This window comes from Lagopus muta, chromosome 2 (genome assembly GCF_023343835.1).
Source record: "Lagopus muta isolate bLagMut1 chromosome 2, bLagMut1 primary, whole genome shotgun sequence".
Taxonomy (NCBI): Eukaryota; Metazoa; Chordata; class Aves; order Galliformes; family Phasianidae; genus Lagopus; species Lagopus muta.
Genome location: NC_064434.1, coordinates 15,178,075 through 15,197,798, shown reverse-complemented (window position 1 = coordinate 15,197,798; position 19,724 = coordinate 15,178,075). Strand labels below are relative to the sequence as shown.

At 37.2% G+C, this 19,724-nt stretch overlaps 1 protein-coding gene across 7 annotated transcripts in view; it reads right to left on the bottom strand.

Moving 5' to 3' along the window:
• Positions 1 to 6,774: 6,774 nt before the first annotated feature.
• KIDINS220 (kinase D interacting substrate 220) overlaps positions 6,775 to 19,724 on the bottom strand; it is a 59,267-nt gene continuing 46,317 nt past the window's right edge. For 4 of the 7 annotated variants that reach the window (XM_048935251.1, XM_048935244.1, XM_048935245.1 and 1 more), the window contains 7 exons: positions 19,202 to 19,309; positions 18,275 to 18,331; positions 14,116 to 14,148; positions 11,435 to 11,581; positions 10,616 to 10,714; positions 9,481 to 9,729; positions 6,775 to 9,157 (listed from right to left, as the gene is read on the bottom strand). In XM_048935251.1, the coding sequence (XP_048791208.1) occupies positions 7,886 to 9,157; positions 9,481 to 9,729; positions 10,616 to 10,714; positions 11,435 to 11,581; positions 14,116 to 14,148; positions 18,275 to 18,331; positions 19,202 to 19,309 (1,965 nt within the window). In that variant the 3' untranslated portion in view covers positions 6,775 to 7,885. The remainder of the gene's footprint in view (positions 9,158 to 9,480; positions 9,730 to 10,615; positions 10,715 to 11,434; positions 11,582 to 14,115; positions 14,149 to 18,274; positions 18,332 to 19,201; positions 19,310 to 19,724) is intronic. The other 3 variants (XM_048935247.1, XM_048935249.1, XM_048935250.1) reach the window with 3 other exon arrangements.

Genomic DNA, 19,724 nt, shown 5'->3' with positions numbered 1-19,724 from the left:
GCAAGCATTTCAAACAATTTCATCAGACCCAGAGAACCTTTGAGAATACTGAATAAACACTGAATTTGTGCGCCAATACGACTTTGCAAAGTGAGTGTGGAACAAACCACTGGATGATCATGCTTCTTTAGCTCCAACGATCCAAAATCAGAAGCTCTGTGTGAGAGAGAACTGACAAGGCTTTGTAAATAACTCTCTCATAGCGTTGTGTTCTTAAGGACCTATGTTATAACACAAGGAAATCAATGCTGCAGTGCTGACAAACACCCAGGATTCAGGTTTAAGAAAGGTTACCTGGAGTAGAACAGGTAAAAAAAAAAAATCATTAGATATCAGAAAAAGACACAATGTTGTGATTTCCAACTGAAAACTAAACAATGTGTGATGTGAGAAATCACAAAAATATGTATGATCAGTTTCTGGCCATAGACCCAGAAAGGCACAAAACAGGAACTAAGGATCAGTACCTTAGGAATAGAAAGCTCTGCTTTTCATATTCAAGACAAAAAGATATATCCTGACTTATTTCAGTATGTATATACATAAGAATCTAGACAGAAAAGTTAGAATTCTTTTCCAGATTATGATTTCAGTCATTCACCACCTATTCAAGAAACGAATGAGCAGGTGAATATTGTACTCAATGCATAAAAAGCAACAACTTCTGGACTGTGAAGAGGAGCAGACCCTGTGCCGTGCTATTCATTGCTATCAAACATCACTTTGGTGTTATCAGCTGCCACTTGAACATGCCATCTCTGAATGTGGGCCCAACACTCAGGTAAGTTTTGAGATATGCATTAAGAAAAGTTTCCTGCCCCTCAGACATGAGTTTTCAGTTTGAGCATTTCACTGGGAAGTGACAAACTGTGATCTGGAATGAAAATAAGCAGAAAAACATATCTTTTGCATAAAGTGTCAGGGTCTGGAGCGTCACTACCACTGAGATGTTTCGACTTCTAAAAGTATGCCATGGGATTATATTGTTCACAACTAGACAGGAAAACAGGTATAAGTAACAAACTGAAAAAACAGTTGTTTTCCCAGGTATTGCAGAAAGACTAGGAAGGACTTCATCACAGTAGAAGGATGAGTGTCCAGGTAATTCATCCAGCTTTCCACAGAATCCTGGTCCACCTTAGATAAGCTATCCTTATCCTCACTGCTGGGTCTTCACTAACAGACTAATATACAGAACAAAAAACTAACTTGCACTCTTCCAGAAAGTCCAAATACTTTCAAAGACAAGAATAAAAAATAGTTTTCTTTCATATACTGGAAAAAACAAAGTGGGATTAACTTTTCTGAATTTGAATTTTAAGTACAAATGTCTTCCCTTGCAAAGTTAGGATGAACCACCGTTGTATTTCTTGCTTGGTAGTAAAGTGTACTGTCACGTAAAAAAGAGACTTCTCTGGTCCCAGTATTGAATAGAACCTACCTAAATAAATCTCAGTATAGAGAGCCTTCAAAGGTGAAAACTGAGACAGAAAAAAAAGGAAAAAAAAAAAAAGGTAATTATTCAACACTGTAGCCAAGGACTACAAAAATGAAGGACTCTAGTTTGTATTAGCATATAAAAAGATCTGGTGAAGCTGAGCTACTCCATCATCAGACAGAAGAGAGGCAGAAGGTAGCACAGATGGTGAAGACAGAGGAAATTATTCATGACTCCTCACCACACCTTGAACGAAGCTACTGAAAAGATGATGTTGAAAATTAAGACCAGAAGACACTTAGAAAAAAAGTCTCTAAATCCTTCTTTATATTCCAAAGTTGTAAATATCTGAGGTTAAGTGGGTTATAGTTTAACGATTTGTCTTATAGAGAAAAACAAAACATCACTATTTCCTTCATCTCTGAGAGTAAAAGTATCAGAAAACCAAAAGTTGGTTCTTGAGTGGGCAAGATAAAGGGAAGAAAAGAAATCTACTCTGGGTTTAAAAAAAATGAACAAAAACCAACAACAAAAAACCTCAAACAGCCCCCAGTCTCCCATTGCTGAAACAGGAAAAGTCACACTGTACAACAGTGCCAAGCTTATGATAAAAAACTTGTAAAGTTTCTTTAGTCCAAAATGCCAAACAAGTCAGAAGTCTGAAGTTACACAACTACACCTTCTGCCAGAGAGGATCACAAATAAGCTACAAGGTTTACAAAGAGGAAACTTCAAGAGGGTGGAAAACAAAAATGCTGAGTGGCAGCAGGCTTAACAGTGATGTTTGGATCAGATGTCAGGACTTCTCATTGGTTTAAATCAACGTGAAGCAACAGGGACTTCTGATATCAGTGAAAGTGCTATGTGACTGTCAAATGGAAGCTCAGTACTAGACTGTACCAGAAAATACATGTATCTGTATTCTGCTATGGCTTGATTTCTCTGGTTTCCAAAATGAGGCCATTGTAATGTTGTTGCCTTTCAAAACCATGATGAAACAGAAGCATTCCAAGATACTGGGATATGTAAGCTGATTCGACAGTCTACACTGCCTTTAGCTAAGTGAAAGCTATCACATTATTCCAGAAAAAATACTAATACTTTTTTTTTTAAACATTAATTCTCTGCTGATTGCTTCCCCATAGTTTAATTAGTGAGGAAAGGCAGTAAAGCATCACAGAATTTCCATTAGTTTTACTGTTCCCCACAGTCAATATTTTATGCCTATGTTTTTATTTCTAGGTTCCAGGGACATATACAAAACCATTCGTTCTCTTTCTTTTGTTTTCTATCATGTGAAAACTGGGACCCAAATAAAATCTTATAACAGACTGTTATTATTCCCCTCTTCCAGTCTCCTAAACAACAAACACACTCATGTAACGACACAGAGAAACTCCTATTGGTTTCTTTACAATTCTGAAGCCGAGTGACTCAACTTCTGTAAGAAGTACTGAGAGGTGGTATCAGCATTCAGAATGACTAGAAACATTAACACTCTGTATGCTGTGCCATGTAATGTAAAAGCTTTTTAAAAAGCAACAAACACTTGAAGTATGCTCTAGTTGCTAACATCTCATCTTTGAAATACGCGCTCAAATCCAATTATTTTCTTCAGTATCTTCTCTCAACTTCTCACCTTTTTTTCCACCCTCCAAAAGACCACATTCTTCTAAAATATTACACATTTTTTTCTCCCACTTCTGAAGATCACCCTAAAATATCATAAACTAAGAGAAGGAAATCAACCAACAGCCTTTCTTTTACAACCTTAGCCAGTGTCACTGCTGTAACCAAGCATACATGGGGTGATGGGGGAAAACACCTTCCGATGCTTCTTAAAGCCCGAACACTTGCTGTTATGACTATCAGTCTTATAAATGAACTACAGTCTCTTGAGTCTGAGAAAACATGGCTGAAAATGCTGTACTTCTGAGCCTTTCTAGAAGGCTTGGCAAACATTTTCTAAAACAACAAAATACAACTACCAGTGCATCACAGAAGGCAGACCTTAAAACAAACAGAGAAGTTAGACTCAAATTTCTATACTTTCTATTGTTACTTCTATGTTTTTACACAAAAAAACTGAATCATTAGTGCCAGAAATGTCACTAAACTGTAACAAATAAACACCTCTTCAAGAGGATTCCATGTGAAGATTTTAATAAAGGTAAGTTAACTAAGCACAGCATCAAAGAAATAAAACAAGACACACATAACAACAATAAATAAATGCATAAATAGCAGTTTTCCATCAGATTTAAATTGCTTTTTGACTTCTATAACCAACTTCTGTTTATTAATCGTATGGCAAAACAAACTGGATACTAAGTAAGCTTACATTATAGATACCTTTAATGAAACTGTTAACTGTATGTAAAACATCGAAAGCCATCTTAAAGCTGATAGGTAGGTTTCCCCAGCCAGTTAATATTCTGGAAATCCTAGCTCTGTTGGAAGTTGTTTGAAAATATTTATCACTTACCTTTATATTAAAATTTCGAATTGACTTTTCGAAGCTCCCAACCTGTCAGAACGTGTCAAGCTCATGAAACTCTTCCATATTCTCACAAAGAAGGCTGCTAAGTAGAATTGTCTCTACTGTCTTTGTACTGATGAAAAAGCCCTTATTTATTAATATGGAAAACAAGAAAACAATGCTTAAAGCTAACAGAAAACTGTACTTTTTTTTTTTTTTTTGCTTAACCAAATCTGAAGCTTGCTTCAACTTCTCCCCACCAAAGCTATCATTTGGCACAGAAAACACCAACGTACTGGCAGCAATCTTTATTTAAGACAACTAATTAGTTATCATTGCATTCCTGGTATCACATCAGCATGTTACAGCTTTAGCATGTTCAACATAAGTAGTACGTTATATTTCTCTTAAATGTCTGAAAATTCATGACTAGGTATTAATACTTCTATTTTACCACAATTGTGACTTTCAACTGAGAAACCTCAAATGTCCAGGTATTATTTTACTTGGCAGCTTGTTGGTAATGTATTTATAAACCCAAACAAACCTGTCATCGCTGGTAAAGCTATCTAGCTTCAAGGCCATGGGGTGCAACACGCTGGACTAGGAAAAACAAATGCTATTAGCATCCTCTGCCTGTGGCTTTCATAGCTGTACAAAGAACTTCACATAGACTTACCATTATGTTCAGAAAGCTTCCCGTAAGAGTTGTAAAAAAAAATATAGAAAGAAAGAAAAAAGGAAAAAAACCAACCAAAGGCTTCAAGAATTCCATGGACAGATGTGAACGCCTGAAGCCCAGACCACGAGAAGCCTCAAGTTTTCATCATAAGAACCCCATGCTAAGAGTTCCCCTGGATTGATTTCTGAAGATTATTGTAAGAAAAAAATAAGAGAAAAAAAAAAAAAATAGCAGTGTTTGAAAACTTCAGAAAAGTAAGAACTGAAAACCTGCAAAAACACCAAGTAAATACTCTGCTGCTTCGACAAAAATCACAGGGTGATCAGATACCTCAGGCTGATCCGGTCAGGCCTCACATGGGAATCTTTTTCCGGAGTCCCCAAGAATTTCAGCAATCATTATTTTGTAGCAAGTTTTTAAAGCCGAAAGTAAGATTTTCCTCCTCCCCCTTCCCTGTGAACTGCATCCTTGTAAAAAGCTGGTGAGTAGCTATAAAAGTTATGTAAACCCCACAGTGTTACCTGCATCCAATATTTCCCTTTAAAACGACTTATTTTCATTCTACCATGCAAACCTAACAAGGCATCAGAACAAGAGGCCAAGTGAAACTCTTCAGTTAGAATAAAGTTCTTGTAGCAGTCATTCATCCAAAACTAGAATGGATATGTACCCTATCATTACAAGAGTTCTGGCAAGTGGTGAGAACCAGAAATAAGCTTGAAGTTGTGTTTTTATTCATTTATATCCATTCTCCATGGAATTCTTGGGCTCCATGATCTCCCCAAGTCCCACAGCTAGCACTTAATATTTCAACACTAGAAATTGTTTATGGTCCCTTAATTCCAACAATTGTGCAACAAACTAAGCAACTAGTAACCATAGGAACTGTGGTACAGAAATAACAAGTTTCAGCAATGAAACTGCAGTTTATTTTTAATTCTTGCAAATGCTATTCTTTCATAACCTACATGTAACAAATTAATTAAACCTAAACAGTAATGTACTTCTTACTACTATGCTGTAGTTCAAGAATTCCATTTCTGTCTTCTGTCTCTCTTTTCCTCTCTCCCTACTCTTTCTTCTGTTTGCTTATACCTGTATAGGAAAAAAATTGCAAAGGTACTTCAAAGGAGAACAATTAACTCTGTTTATTCATTTTTAAGTCAGAAGATTCTAAGTATCAATCATACTTAGCATCCTATTAGTATGCTTTTGTAGCATACTGCCCTTGAATCATCTACAAAGCATTTATGTTCTGCTAATTCTAGGATCTCTAAGGAACCTATCAGACAATAACTTCATGAGCAGATTTAATTAGATAAAATGCAAATATAATGCAGTTAAAGCAGGTAAGAGGCAGGACTGAACCACCATTCATCCGATGCTGGGCAAAGTTCACACAGACCAAAAATCACTTTCACAGACCAATTTAATTCATAGTACTGATAACTGCATAGTCCTCCACTGGAATTTCCTATTACTTGACTCTTTACTGTGACATTATCTGAGATACCTGAAGAACAAACATTATGCCCAGTGTAATCTCACACAGATATTACACTCTGAACGACTGCTTTTTAGTGCTGGTAAGCCATTACATTGATACATAAATACAATTTGGAAACACTGAAGAGCTTTCATTCAATTGCCTATTTCTTCCCAATTTTGGTATTTTATGAAGACTTAGAAAACTTTTAGGAATAGAAATATTTCAAAACTGTATGAAATGTAACAATTACTCTACTTGGATTATTTGAGGACTTCAACAGACAAAGCGACTTGAGAGAATTGTTATTTTTCATCAATACTGTGAATATCTTTAAATAAAGAAGATTATTTTCCCCTATTGCATTTTTGTAAGTACCTTCTGAGAAAAGCTGGAGGAATACTCTTGGAGATGGCAGTAGGACAGAAGCAGAGCTACACAGAACCACCCACAACCATCACAAGCAGCATGATGCCTAACATGAGGCCAGCTCTCCACAAAAGACTCTTTCAAAAACATCTTTCATATTTCAAACGTATCTTTATATTTGATGCTTATTTAGTGTTGTATTAATAACAATGCTGCTTTATCTAAAATCTGTGATGTATTTTAATTGAAACAACATGCTCATACCATTTTTAACAAGAGAAGAAACAAAATATCACAGTAAACAGAAGTTTGGACACAAATCCAGGAGGACAATTTATTTTTTAATTCTCTTTGAACTACCAGAGTCTAGTTTGAACAATTCTTCCCCTGTAATCATGCAGATTTCACTGGACCGGTACAGGTATTTACTACAATAACAAGGAGATACTTGGATGACATCAAAACTTTCAAATACTGTACTTCAGAAATAAAGAAGCTGCCACACAGCTCTAACTAAATCCCAGAAAGTACATATTACTTTAAAAATGGCAAACACTACTCATTTTTCTTTCTGGAACCAAACGATGAACACTGTACCAAGGAAATATCATGCACAGCAACAGATACTCCTTATGTTCAGATATCACATTCACACTTGATCCTCGTAATATTTTAACACAGCTTAGGTGTTTGCATCTACTCAGACCAGTAACTACAAAATTACGTACCTATAATAAATAACTGATTTACTAAGTCAATGGTAAGGCATTATCTTATAAATAACTGCCAATTCCAACACCACATCAGGACAACGCTCCTTACAAACCTTATCACCATTCTACCCAAAGTTCACAAAGTCAACTGCAATTACTGAACACACAGTGAATGAAAGTGTACACGCAGCCAAAGAGGTACCTTAACACTCAAAATTTCAACATACAAATGTTGCACACCTTACTTCACTAGTTAATGTAAAGTTTGGTACAGATGTCACAGGCTGTGAGATTCCATCTTCTGGCAACTCAGGTTAAATGGCAAAGATGCATTAAAATATTAAGTATGTAAGTACATAAGATTTAAATGGAATGCTCTGGAGGGATAAGTATTACCCAACAGAAAAATAAAATCACATTTTAATGATTAAATTGCATGTACTTCTGCAACGTATGCCTCTGACCAAACATTTGCAAGGCGTCTTAAGGAATTGTTTTTCCATGCTGACAAGCATTAGTTTAATTTGTAGGGAAGGTCTGAAATAATTTGTCCTAAAGATTACTTCTTCTCTTCAAGAGAATGAATGAATGAAAATAATTTTCTAAATTTTCTAAGTACAGTACTGAAAACTTAACTACACAGCTTAACGTAACCACATACTGACAACAAATTCCAAGCAAGCTATATGTGGACACTCTCTGTTTGAACCTTGTTTCTTTAAAGGATACTCTCTCTTTCTTCTCCAAAACCAGCCCCATCTGAGGCAGTGACAGTGTGGAGCTCTGATGCATCTTTTGAAAGCCGTGTGTAACTCGAACGCTGGCTCCGCTTGTGAGCAACACTTTTCAGGTTCTCATTCTGAACGGCAGTTGAATTGGAACCTGCACTAGGATTCAGGATAATCTGAGGTGGATCCCTCATACCTTGTATTTCTTCAAAATTTTGATTAGCTCGATTGTTTGGAGCGCTGTTATTATTTAGGGTTACTGTACTAGGGGTTCTATTTAAATTATAGACTTTCTGGCAGGCTGGCCAGTTTTCTTCCGGGCTACTTGCTATCAGGCTGCTTTCCGATGGGCTCTTCTTATCTTCTGAGCAAATCGACATGCGAACCACAGCTGGATCTTGAAGGCCACTAAGGCTGTGTGGAATTCCTCTCTTTCCACTATTACTGTCATCTTCAAGCTCAATGAGATTTGCCTTTTCAAGCTGTGAATCATCTGTTCCTTCATTATGGAGAGAATGATTGGGAGAACTTTCATTAGATCTTACACCGGAGTCAGAAGAATCTTTTTTATCCAAAAGCGCATCTGTCAAGTACTCCTTGGCTTTGATGAAGGTTCTAATAGGTTCAGATCCATGTTCTGGAGACTTGGGCTGTTTGTCTACTTTTCCATCTGTTTTCTTATCTTTACCTTCCTTAAGAAGCGGAGTGTTATCTGACTCTTCAGTTCCTGACTCATCTTCATCACTTGGAAGCTTCTGATACCGGAGAGTAACTCCCTTAAGCTTTAAATCTGCAGCCTGGAAAATGCTTGTTCTTTCTGATGACTTCTTTCCCAGTAGAAGCTTGGAACCAGACTGATCGGATTTTTCATCCTCTTCAGTAATAGGATCCAAAGGAGATGCATCATTAGCAGAAACACCTGAAGTACTATAATCAATAACATCATTCCTCTTCAGCAGGAAGGACTTTCTTCCATCATCTTGTTTCTGCTCACCATCTTTTACTTTCTCTTGTTCTGCACTGGAATGCAAGGACCCCCCCGATGTACTCTGACCCATATAGAAAGCACTGGAACTGTGAGGGGAAGACCTTCCACTTACAGTAGTGGAACTGGCACCTCCTTCTAACTGTGACATCTGAGCAATATATTCTCTATATGCATCTCTATATTCTGCTTGTACCTTGTCAGTGAGCTTTGATATTTCAATACTCGAATCTTGAGAGTTAAGACTTGAAAGGCTTGGCGTTCTGCGAGTTTGTGACTGGAGCAAAAAAAGAGAAAGAGATAACAATTACACGAACTATTTGTCTTTCACTGACCACTCTAAATGAAGTAACTGAAAGCATAACTCAAAGCATAACTTGAAACATCAAGCACATGCTTAAATTATTTTTTGTTTTGTTTTGAATAGCTCATGCCATTGACATTATCAGTGCTTAAAATTTGCTTACTACAATCATTTACAGAACTGAAATTAACTGAACTGTTCCAGTAATCTTACTTCTTGACCCATCCATATCGAAGAATATAAAAAGCCCTGGACTATACCGGTATGCATATAAAATACATTTGGCTATTAAATACCTGCCAACTTAAGTTACTGTGGCGTGGAGGAGCTTCATCAAGACCAATTGTGTTGAGTTCTTCAAAGCTGAAGTTAAGTGTGTAGGGAGCTTGACCAGAAAGACCCGTAAGCTCAGTGTGAGGCAGCTCAGTGCTATGCCCAGGACGACGAGCAAGTTCGCCATGAGAAATCGCATTGGTGACATGCTCAGCTGCTCCTCGAGGATCTTCCTGAACAGCCTGATTTTCTGAAGTTCTCATTTCAAGTATCTTAACGCACACATGGGAAAAAAAAAAAGAGAGAGAGTGTAAAGTTAATTACATAGTCAGAAAAAATCTGAAAATTGATGAAGAACAATTCCATTACATACAGGAATGTGTAACTCAGCCGTAAAAGTGTAGTTGCCTGTGGTTCTCATAATGGAAAAGTACAAAGAAAAAACATTTACAGACCTGAAAGGTCTAGACCTAGACCTTTCAGAAAGAAAAAAGGTGGATCACCAATAGCTCTCACTAAACCACGTCCCTCAACACAGCATCCAAGTGTTCCTTGAACACCTCCAGTGTCCGTGACTCCACCACCTCCCTGGGCAGCCCGTGCCACTTCCTGACCACTCCTTCAGAGAAGTACTATTTCCTAACGTCCAGCCTGAATCTCCCCTGATGCACCTTGAAGCCATAGCTTGAAGCCACTGAACTCGCAGTGCAAGAAGGGAAATTAGCTATCTATAAATGCTCAACAGCACAACATGAGAATGTTGCACTGAATACAAGTATGTGTCAATTAAGTTACTGTCCATTTAACTCACTGAATTGATCTAACTTAAGTTTCATTTAAAACTGTTCTCCTGCAATTGTGTGCCATGCATGAGCCAAATTTAAAAAGTGAAAAGGAAACCCATGCATGAAAAATGGATCTTAAAAGAAGAGGGGAAAAATCTTCAAAGGTCACAATCACCTAAGACACAAACCTATAAGCAACGAGCTCTTGCTTGTCTATACTCAAGATGATGAAATAACAAAATAATAAATGCATACATGCTTTAAGATGATAAATATAAAATGAGCTGCTATTGGGATAGCAGTGCGTACAAAAAAGTGGTTAATAACAGAAAAGACTGATTTATGATGTCCTGGAATTCTGAAGAAGTCTTACCATGCTCCTGAACAGGTGCCAGTCACCAAAATTCATATTCATTTCTTTCTTCAGTTCATCAATGTTGCACTGAGCCAAGACACGGCCATTTATATTTGCCTAAAACAGTAAAACTAAATAATGTAAATTACTGACACAGACCTGTGGTGTAAAAGTAACAGACCAGAAAGATAAAACCAGACACGCTGATGGGGACTACTGGTAAAGCTTACCAACACCACTCCTAAATCCAATCCTACGTAATAAAAACTTTTTTTTTTTTTTTTTTTAAAGAAGAATATTTATTGAGATTGCTGATGGAGAAGAATCATCTGCATTTCATGGAATAATGAAAATATTTTAATAATACTGAGCCAGTAACAGGAAAATGTACAGTGGCTTTGTTCTGAATCAAATAAGCATGGAATGTGGTAGCAGGGAAATGAAACTGTATCCTCATCACTCACAACAAAAGAGATGTGCCAGTTTTTCAGGAAAAAAAAAAAAAGCTGCTAACTGGATTTAGAACCCATTTACAATGCTATTTATCTAAATACAACAATTTAAAAATCATTTTTTATTGCTTCTTTTCTCAAAATAAGCAGTCTCATCAGCATGTACGTTTTTGTGCTCTTCTTCTAGTTTGTTTTTAAGAGAGCCTTTTCTCTGAGAAATACATGCTTGCCTTAAAAACATTCTTCAAACGTAGCATGTATAGAAATTAAGTTGTTCTGATACTCCACACGTTACAGTGAATGCCTCCAAAAGTGTCAGCTAAATATTTCCTTTTCCATGTCAGTGACCATGGTTTTAAACACACTAATTAAATTCAGCTGATACCTTTCTTATAATTGCAGAGTACTGAGGCAGCATACTCTGGTCCAGACCATCTATCTGCTTTAGCTTCTCACATACAGCTTCCACACTCATTGTGCTCAGAGAGACATGTGAAACTCCTGTGGTTGGTCCTGCACCTGCTCCTCCTCCCTGCAAGAAGCAAGAAGGTGCACATAAAAGATCTGTTCAAAAACTCAGTATGCCCAGAATTTCACAATATGCACTGCAACAAGCCAAAGGAAATTAAGAAATGAGAATAAGAATGCACAGGCATTTGTAACTGCTATCAGAATATTAATATCCTGAGAAACGTTTATTATAGTATTTATATCAGAAAAAAACCACAGCATCTTGAGACCTGCCAATGTGAAAAATAATAACTCTCCTAAATCACATTATTTAAGAAAACAACATAAAAACCAGGACTATGAAGCGTTAATCAAGTTCAAATGCATCTTTATTCCAAGATTCCAGTGATTTTAACAGTTAGTTCAGTCCTTATTGGTTATTTATGTATTTTTTCAAGTATCCCAGACACAACTTAAGATTCTCCTGTCTGAAAAGATTCTTGGCTTAGCATATGACAAAGATGATTGGAAATACAGCTCCTCAGTTACTTGGATTCACTGGGTACTTATATCAGTACCCCCCCATTTTTTCCACAAGATCAGTCAGGGAGCTACACACAGTCATCACAGCACAGAAATACAGGGCAGCACTATTGCTGCCCTCCAGGATACTGTAAGGATGTTTCATGTATCTAGAGCTTTGGCAAGATTTTGGTAGAAGTTATTCATATCTCAGATCCATGACACCCAAGTTGCCCTGATAACGTTGCCAGCTTCTGGGCATTTCCAAGAAGTGTGGAAGAACAAAAGAAATGCATTTGTACACAAAATAACGTGTTCTTCCTGGATGGGAGCCTGCTCTGGGTAGGACAAAGTGCAAAGCCCTCAACAGCTCAGTTGTTCCAAATTCAAAATAGAAAAATCAGAAACAGTTCTATCAGCTATGAAATATATGTATAAACTCCCCCAGGAAGGGAGGTTGTACCTTCCCTTTTTCTAAACATAGAAGTTTTTGTTTCAGTTTTGTAGACAATCCACCAAAATGAAGCTCATTTTTGGAGGATGCAAAAGAGCTTCCAAAGCTTCAGAGCTTATCATCACATGCATAACTCTGAGATGTAAAACTACGTTTTGAATTTCCAAAACTCAATTAATGAAATAGGGCTATATTTCTCAATCAGTTATATATATATATATCAGTTTAATATATATATAAATATATATATCTATCTGTATATAAATATATATATATCTATATATAAAAATTACCCAGGCTATTCAGAAGCATCTGACTTTGAATCTCAAGCTGTAATTCCTCCACAGTTCTCAGCCAAATGTTTGAAATGGCCTTAAAACAATCAATCCATCAACTTCGCTCGAAAACACTAAAGGAGGTGTTGGGGATCCTAAGCCTTGTGGTTTGCTCATCTGGCTGAAAATAGAGCTGAAGTTCGAGTTCATTTCTGTCGAACATTTATATATCAATATTTGATGTCCACTGGACATTAAAGAAAAAGATATTTCCACTCGCTGCGTGGGCAACTTCCCTAAATTACTGTATAAAATTAAGCATTACGCCTTCACTCTGATGAAGGGCAGGCACCTAACATAGTGATTTGGCATTCCATCCAAGAACAAGACAGTTACTTTGCAGGCTCTGCAGTGCCTTCCTAATCAGGTGCCTACAATGCCGACTAGTTAACGTATTAGGCACCTAACGAGGAGTGAATTCACATCTCAACCTAGCCTGATTTTTAGCACAGCTAAAATCCCCATCAAGATAAGGGCATAAACCAACCACCAAACCATTTCCATTTTTCCTAAAGAGTTTTGTCTAATATTTTCCCATAAACACACTATTTGCTATTGGTACGAGTTACATTACATCAATAAGCAAAAGGCAGTCAGTGAATTAAGTCAAATTAAAACTTTCTTTCCAAAAAGCAGTTAGATCAATTAAAACAAAAGAAACAGTTATAGCCAAAATCACAAGGTGGTACTGCTACAGTGAATGATCCCCAAGCAATGTGTGCAAGAAATTGCCTTTGTTCTCTCAATCCATTAAATACAATATCTATCAGTATCCACAAATAAATGCAGTTTTTAAGACACTTCTAATTTAACAATTCTCCTTCAGATCAAAATATTTTGTTAACAATCACGAACAAGTCATACTTCCTGCAAGCGTGAAGAATTAGTTTAGGAAGTTCCTTCTGTGTATAAAAAAATACAGCAAAGCAATCTAATATTTAGACTATTTTTGTTGAAGTGTGAACTGTTTGAAATAGATGCACGTTAATCCAAAACATTCTTTATAAAAAGCACTCTCTGAAGAATAAGTAATGCAATAGCTTTACGGATATTGCCATCATGTAAGTGAATTAAAACTGTACTTAAACTGACATATTTTTCAGCCTTAGTAGTTTTGTTAAAGATGCTTAAAGAACATTAGTCTGAAAAGTACTTGCCATGCAAAAGCTAAAAGCAGCTTGTCAAAACAAACCTCAGGGCTAGTAATGAGCATTAGTTTACAGACAGCCCAGCATGAAGCGCCAGCATGATAGCTTCTGAAATGACTCTAAAAAGTGAATGATAATTCACAGAAAGTGGCTGTACCTGTCTTGGTCTGCTTAACCCAGACTTACACAGCTTTCAGGAAAGGACAAAACAGAACAGAAAGAAACAACAGCTTAAAGTGACATCAAAAAGATTGTATATAGAGATGACATGCTCACAAGTAAACAAATGAAACAATATTAAGACAGGAAAGTACTGTACTGGGATATTTTCATAACGTACTGAAACTTTTAAGATATACTTTCATAATACACAGTTAGTATATGTTATGTGAATACCATTTGCTTAAGAAAACACTGCTCTAATTTGTACTTGTTAAACAGCACGACACTTTGCTTGCCCTGAAGTTCTACATTGCATTTCTAATGGAAAATTTAGCTTTAAACACATTCTCCTGCCTTTTCAGAATCACATGCAAAATCACATTACATCAGCCCTGCGCCTCAAATAATTGTGAAGCCTTGTATCTAAGCACGTGATTTTTTTTATTTTAATTTTTATTTTTGTTTAAAACCACCACTCAGAACTGAAACAGTACTCTTAAGAGCAAACAACAGGATTAACAAGTAGATGTTTGAAGTGCAACAATGCCACATAAAAGCACCTGGAAAATACACAAAAAGAGAACTCCTATGCCGCACACCTTCATTTATGCCCAAACTGTAGAAGAGCATTTCCAGTTTCTTAGAAGGTATCCCATACTTATCCTGAAGTACACAGGATTACAGGATGGTTAGATTGGAAGGGACATCACAGCCCACCCACCCCAACCATTTTCCAAGCTTGTCCAGGTCCTTCTGAATGGCATTCCTTCCTTCTGGCATATTAACTGCACCACCCAGCTTGGTGTCATCAGTAAAGTTGCTGAGGATGCACTCAATCCCACTACGTCACTGATGAAGATTTTGAAAAGTCCCAAGCCCCAAGACAGACCCCCAAGGGACACCACTCATCACCAGCTTGCACTTGGACATAGACTCGCTGACCACAGCCCTCTGACTATAACTTTCCAACTAATTCCCTACCCAATGAATAAGCACACCTTTCAAATCCATCCTTCTCCAAATTAGAATAAGAATGTTGTGTGGGACCATACCAAAGTCTTGCACAAGTCCAAGTATATGCCATCAGTTGCCCTTCCTTTGTCCACCAATGCCATCAGTCCATTGAAGAATGCCACCAGACTGTCAAGCACAATCTGTCCTTGGTGAAACTCTGCTGGCTGCCTCAGATCACCTTCACATATCATAAGTGCTTTAACACAGCTTACAGGAGGATCTGATTCATGATCTTCCCAGACACAGACATGAGGCTCACTGGCCTGTAGTTCCCTGGGTGCTCCTTTCTGCCCTCCTTAAAAACAGGTGTGATGTTTCCCTTCTTTCACTCACCAGAGACTTCACCTGACAGCCATGACTCCTCAAATACGATGGAGAATAGCTCAACAACTACATCAGGCAGTTCATTCAGGCCTCTGGAATGTATAGACTTGTCCACATTCAGTCTTATCATGTGGTCTTGAACTTGCTCTTTGCCTACAGTGGCAGGGATTTTGTTCTCCCAACCCCACCCAGAGGTTCAGGGACATGAGAGACCTGGAAGGCCGACTGTGAGTGAGGACCAAGGCAAAGAACTCACTGAATATCTCAGCCTTCTCCAGGTCTGTTGCAGCCAGTTCTCCCTCCTAGTTTATCAGAGGGGGTACATTTTCCCTGGCCTTTCTCTTCTGACGTCATGTACCTGCAGAATCCCTTATTACTTTTCATATCCCTCATCACCAAGTTCAGTTCCATTTGTGTCTTGGCATTCCTGATCCTGTCTCTGCATGTCTACACAGCATCCCTGTACTCTTCCCAGACCACACATTCCTACATCCACTCCCCGTACATGCCCTTCTTTTCCCTCAGTTTGAGCAGCAGGTCCTTGATCAGCCATGTTGGTTCCTGTTTCTCCTGCTTGAGTTCTTAAATGTAAGGATGGAGAGCTCCTGCACTCTGTAAGAAAGATGTCCTCAAAGAGTTGCCAGCTGCATTTTATTCCTTAGTCCCTAAAGACAGCTTTATTATTTGTATATGATGTATGCTCTCATTTTCATTAAGCTAACCCAGATTTACATTGGTTTTATGTAAGATTAGGATTTGGAATTTTAGATATCTACTCTACCCTAATGTCAGATGCAAACAATGGCAGGGCCTCAGTTGTTCACAAAGCATTCTCAGCACAGGTCTGTTCAGCTCATGCAAGGAATAGCAATGATGGTCTGTATTAAAAAGTTATACTCTTGCAGTAGTTGTTTCCTGCTGTGTAACATTAAAAATAATGATTAACTCTATTTCATACAACAGTAAAATTGCAATGTTTCTGGCTTCTTCACAGATGTGCATGAAAGTCAGTTTTAATTCTACATGCCCCTCTTGTTTTTAGTCCTCAAATCAATTACAAGCCTTGCTGCTCATTAACCACTCAACGCAGATTGTTTTGCCCTTTTTTTTTTTAAAGTATACTTCATTAATTTACACGCACCAGTGTGCATATTAAGATGTAAGTTAAAACTTTCATTTATATGGTGGTAGTGATCCATCAATTGAGAGCAGCCTAGTAGCTGGATGGAGTTATTGTAACTATAACCTATGGACAATTGCAATGTCTTCAACAACCACAATACTTTCACTGTTCACCTTCACTGAAATTTCATCGAAGACTGCAAAGTGAGTGTTTTTAGAATAGAGTAAACCCTGGTGAGGCAGCCTGCCAGGCACACAGAATGCTACGTATGAAGAACATTGCAAACTACCCAAGAGACGTTCAAAAATTCAAAATTTTACACTGACTATGCAGGGTAAATCTCAGAGAAAGCACATGATCTCATACTCTGTACTACTGAGCTTCACAGAAAGGTAAACTCTGAAAAATGGATATAATGAAATCCTTCATTATCATTACATCAAAGTTTCTTTTTTATGTTGTAACCCTTGTATTTTCTAACCTGCAGACCAGCTGCCCTCGCAATCTGATCCTGTAAATTTTACAAGTATTTTCAACTGTTTGAACCTGCAGCCTATGTGCTTGTGATACACGCTGAGGGTAAGAAGCAGAGAACAACCAGCTCCAGGTCTGCTCCTGAACTACTTCACCCTGAGATGAGTTTCCACTCTTCGCCCCCATGTCCCCTTCTCACACTCACAAATACACACACTTCTACTGCTTTCTCTTCTCACAATGACAAGCTGCAAAGGACTGGGAGGACAACAAGATACTGAGATAAGAAATGAAATGCAGAGAAGACATCAGCATCTCTGAAATTATACTACAAGAAAAATTTACCTCAAAGTCATCCCTTCACTCAGGGTAGAAGATGACCTGGGAAACAGAACTTTAGGGTAAATTCTCCATTGCATTCCCATAATTGATAAGTTTATGTACAGTTAAATACAGTAGTTCTGGAATCTGTGTGTTTGTAGGCTGTTTCTTTCTTTTTTCCATTGCACAATATCACAGATTTTTTATTTTTGTAATATTTACTGGATAAACAAAAAATAACTGCAGCTTTAATTTTTAAGTGTTGCCAACAGCAACAATAGTAGCAATATTTAAGAAAATGATTATAGCTGTATAAGCTCTTTGGTGGTAGTATATCATGACTTCTCAGTGATTCCCAGTTAGAATTAAAACAGATACCCAGAAAGAAGACTGTGCAAATACTGAGACTAAAACAAAGAACAAGTCACAGAAAATATCAGTGCTAGCATTCTGATTCGAGAATTAACCTATGGCCTGTTATTTTATTCCCACAGAACACTGCTTCATACTGCAGTAACTGCAGTGGCTCTATGCCACCAACTACAGAAGTAGGGATCAGGTGAGAGCTGACTAAAGCAGGAAACACAAAAATTACTTCGCTCTAAAATCTAAGTCACAAACGACCACCTCGTTCTTCACTCTGCTTAGCTACAACAATATGCACAACAGCTACTGAGAAAGGCAACGGAAAAACTACAGGGAAAAAAAAAAAGATCTATAAGTGAAATATTAGCTCTTAAATTCATTCACAAACTACATTAGTTTTCAGCTACTCTATTTGCCCACCAAAGCCACCGATGCAGTGTTAGTGAACTGCAGTTACGATTAATGCAGACTCATTACTGCTGGAAAAGCAATGAGATGCTAAAATTTCCACACCACATGACTACTCATTTACCATTGAGGGGTCTGTGGGTGAAGAAAGCCCCTCATCAGCATCCTCCTTGATAACATCCTAGCAACAACAAAATATTATGGTTTGGGTAAAATGATCAAGGGCTAAACAAAAAATATGAAGTAAATAATGAATGAGAATGATCTCATAATATACATAACTTGACATAAACGTATTTGCTTTCTGTTAGTGATTAAAGAAAAGATTCAATGTATCAATATCCTAGAATTAAACCACTAACAAGTAAGGCTTTTACTGCCTGTTTTGTGGGGTTTTTTTAAGCTTTCTTTAGTTCTTAACTCCATTTGAACAGCCATCTGTCAGTAAAATAAATATTCTTAATAGAAATCGTATTATTCTATAGGAAGCCAGAAAAGTCTGTTTGTTCTTCCTTTCCAAAGGGTAAATAAAGTTGAACTACATATACAAAACCAAGCTGTAACTAATGCACGCTTCAGACAAAATGTATTTTGTTTTACTTGAATATTTAGAACATTGCTTTTAAGTTATTTATTTGGCCTTTACAACATGAAGAGACGTAATTTTATTTTCTCCAGATGTCATAGGACTTGTATTATTATAAAATTCCAATATAAATTTATCACTGGCATTTTCTTTTAACATTGTACTGTATCGATCTACTGCAGCACAGTTGGCACATTCACTGAAATGCTTTCCTGCCAACATTACAGGTTAAACTCCTCCAATCTTGATACCTGCATGTTAGAATTTGTTTTCAACTCTGAGTAGCTTCCAAAGTAAAAACAAAATACATTTTACATTACATATCAATAACACTTTTGCTTAAACTATTTGTAAAATACAGCTTTTACTTGTCTAATACTGCATCATCATTAACAATTTTCATTTACATTATTCACTATACTTATTGTCTAGGTTAGTATGTGAATTAACCTTCAAAATACTTACTAGGCCATTGCTCTGATCTCTGGACAAACTCGTTTTTAGTGGACGTGAGATGAGATGAGAACTGCCAGGGTAATACCTTGGCATGTAAATACATGGGGCAAAGAATGGCTATGGAAAAAAAAATAAACGTAACAAAAAGAAGGGACAAACAATTACACAAATCAAAATGTAATAACAAAAGAAAACTTATTTCAACAAAACATATTCCGCAGTTCAGTTTAATAAAGTGAAAAGAGCAATTATTAACAGTGTTCTTTACTTCTTGCATTTAGCAGAATTCAATCAAAAGCTCTGGAGCGAGTTCTTCAAAACCCCTCAGCAACTGACCCTCCCTCCCCCCACTGCTCACCCCAAAGCCAGCAGGTGCCTCAACACGGCTTGCAAGAGGACCAGAGTGAGGTGCTCACAGTAGTTACACACTAACAGCTGTTTGGAAAATGTGGTAACGTGTCACATTTCTAATGTTTTTCATTCATCTCCAAGCTGCTCAACTCATAAACAGATTTTCAGTAAAATGCAAAAT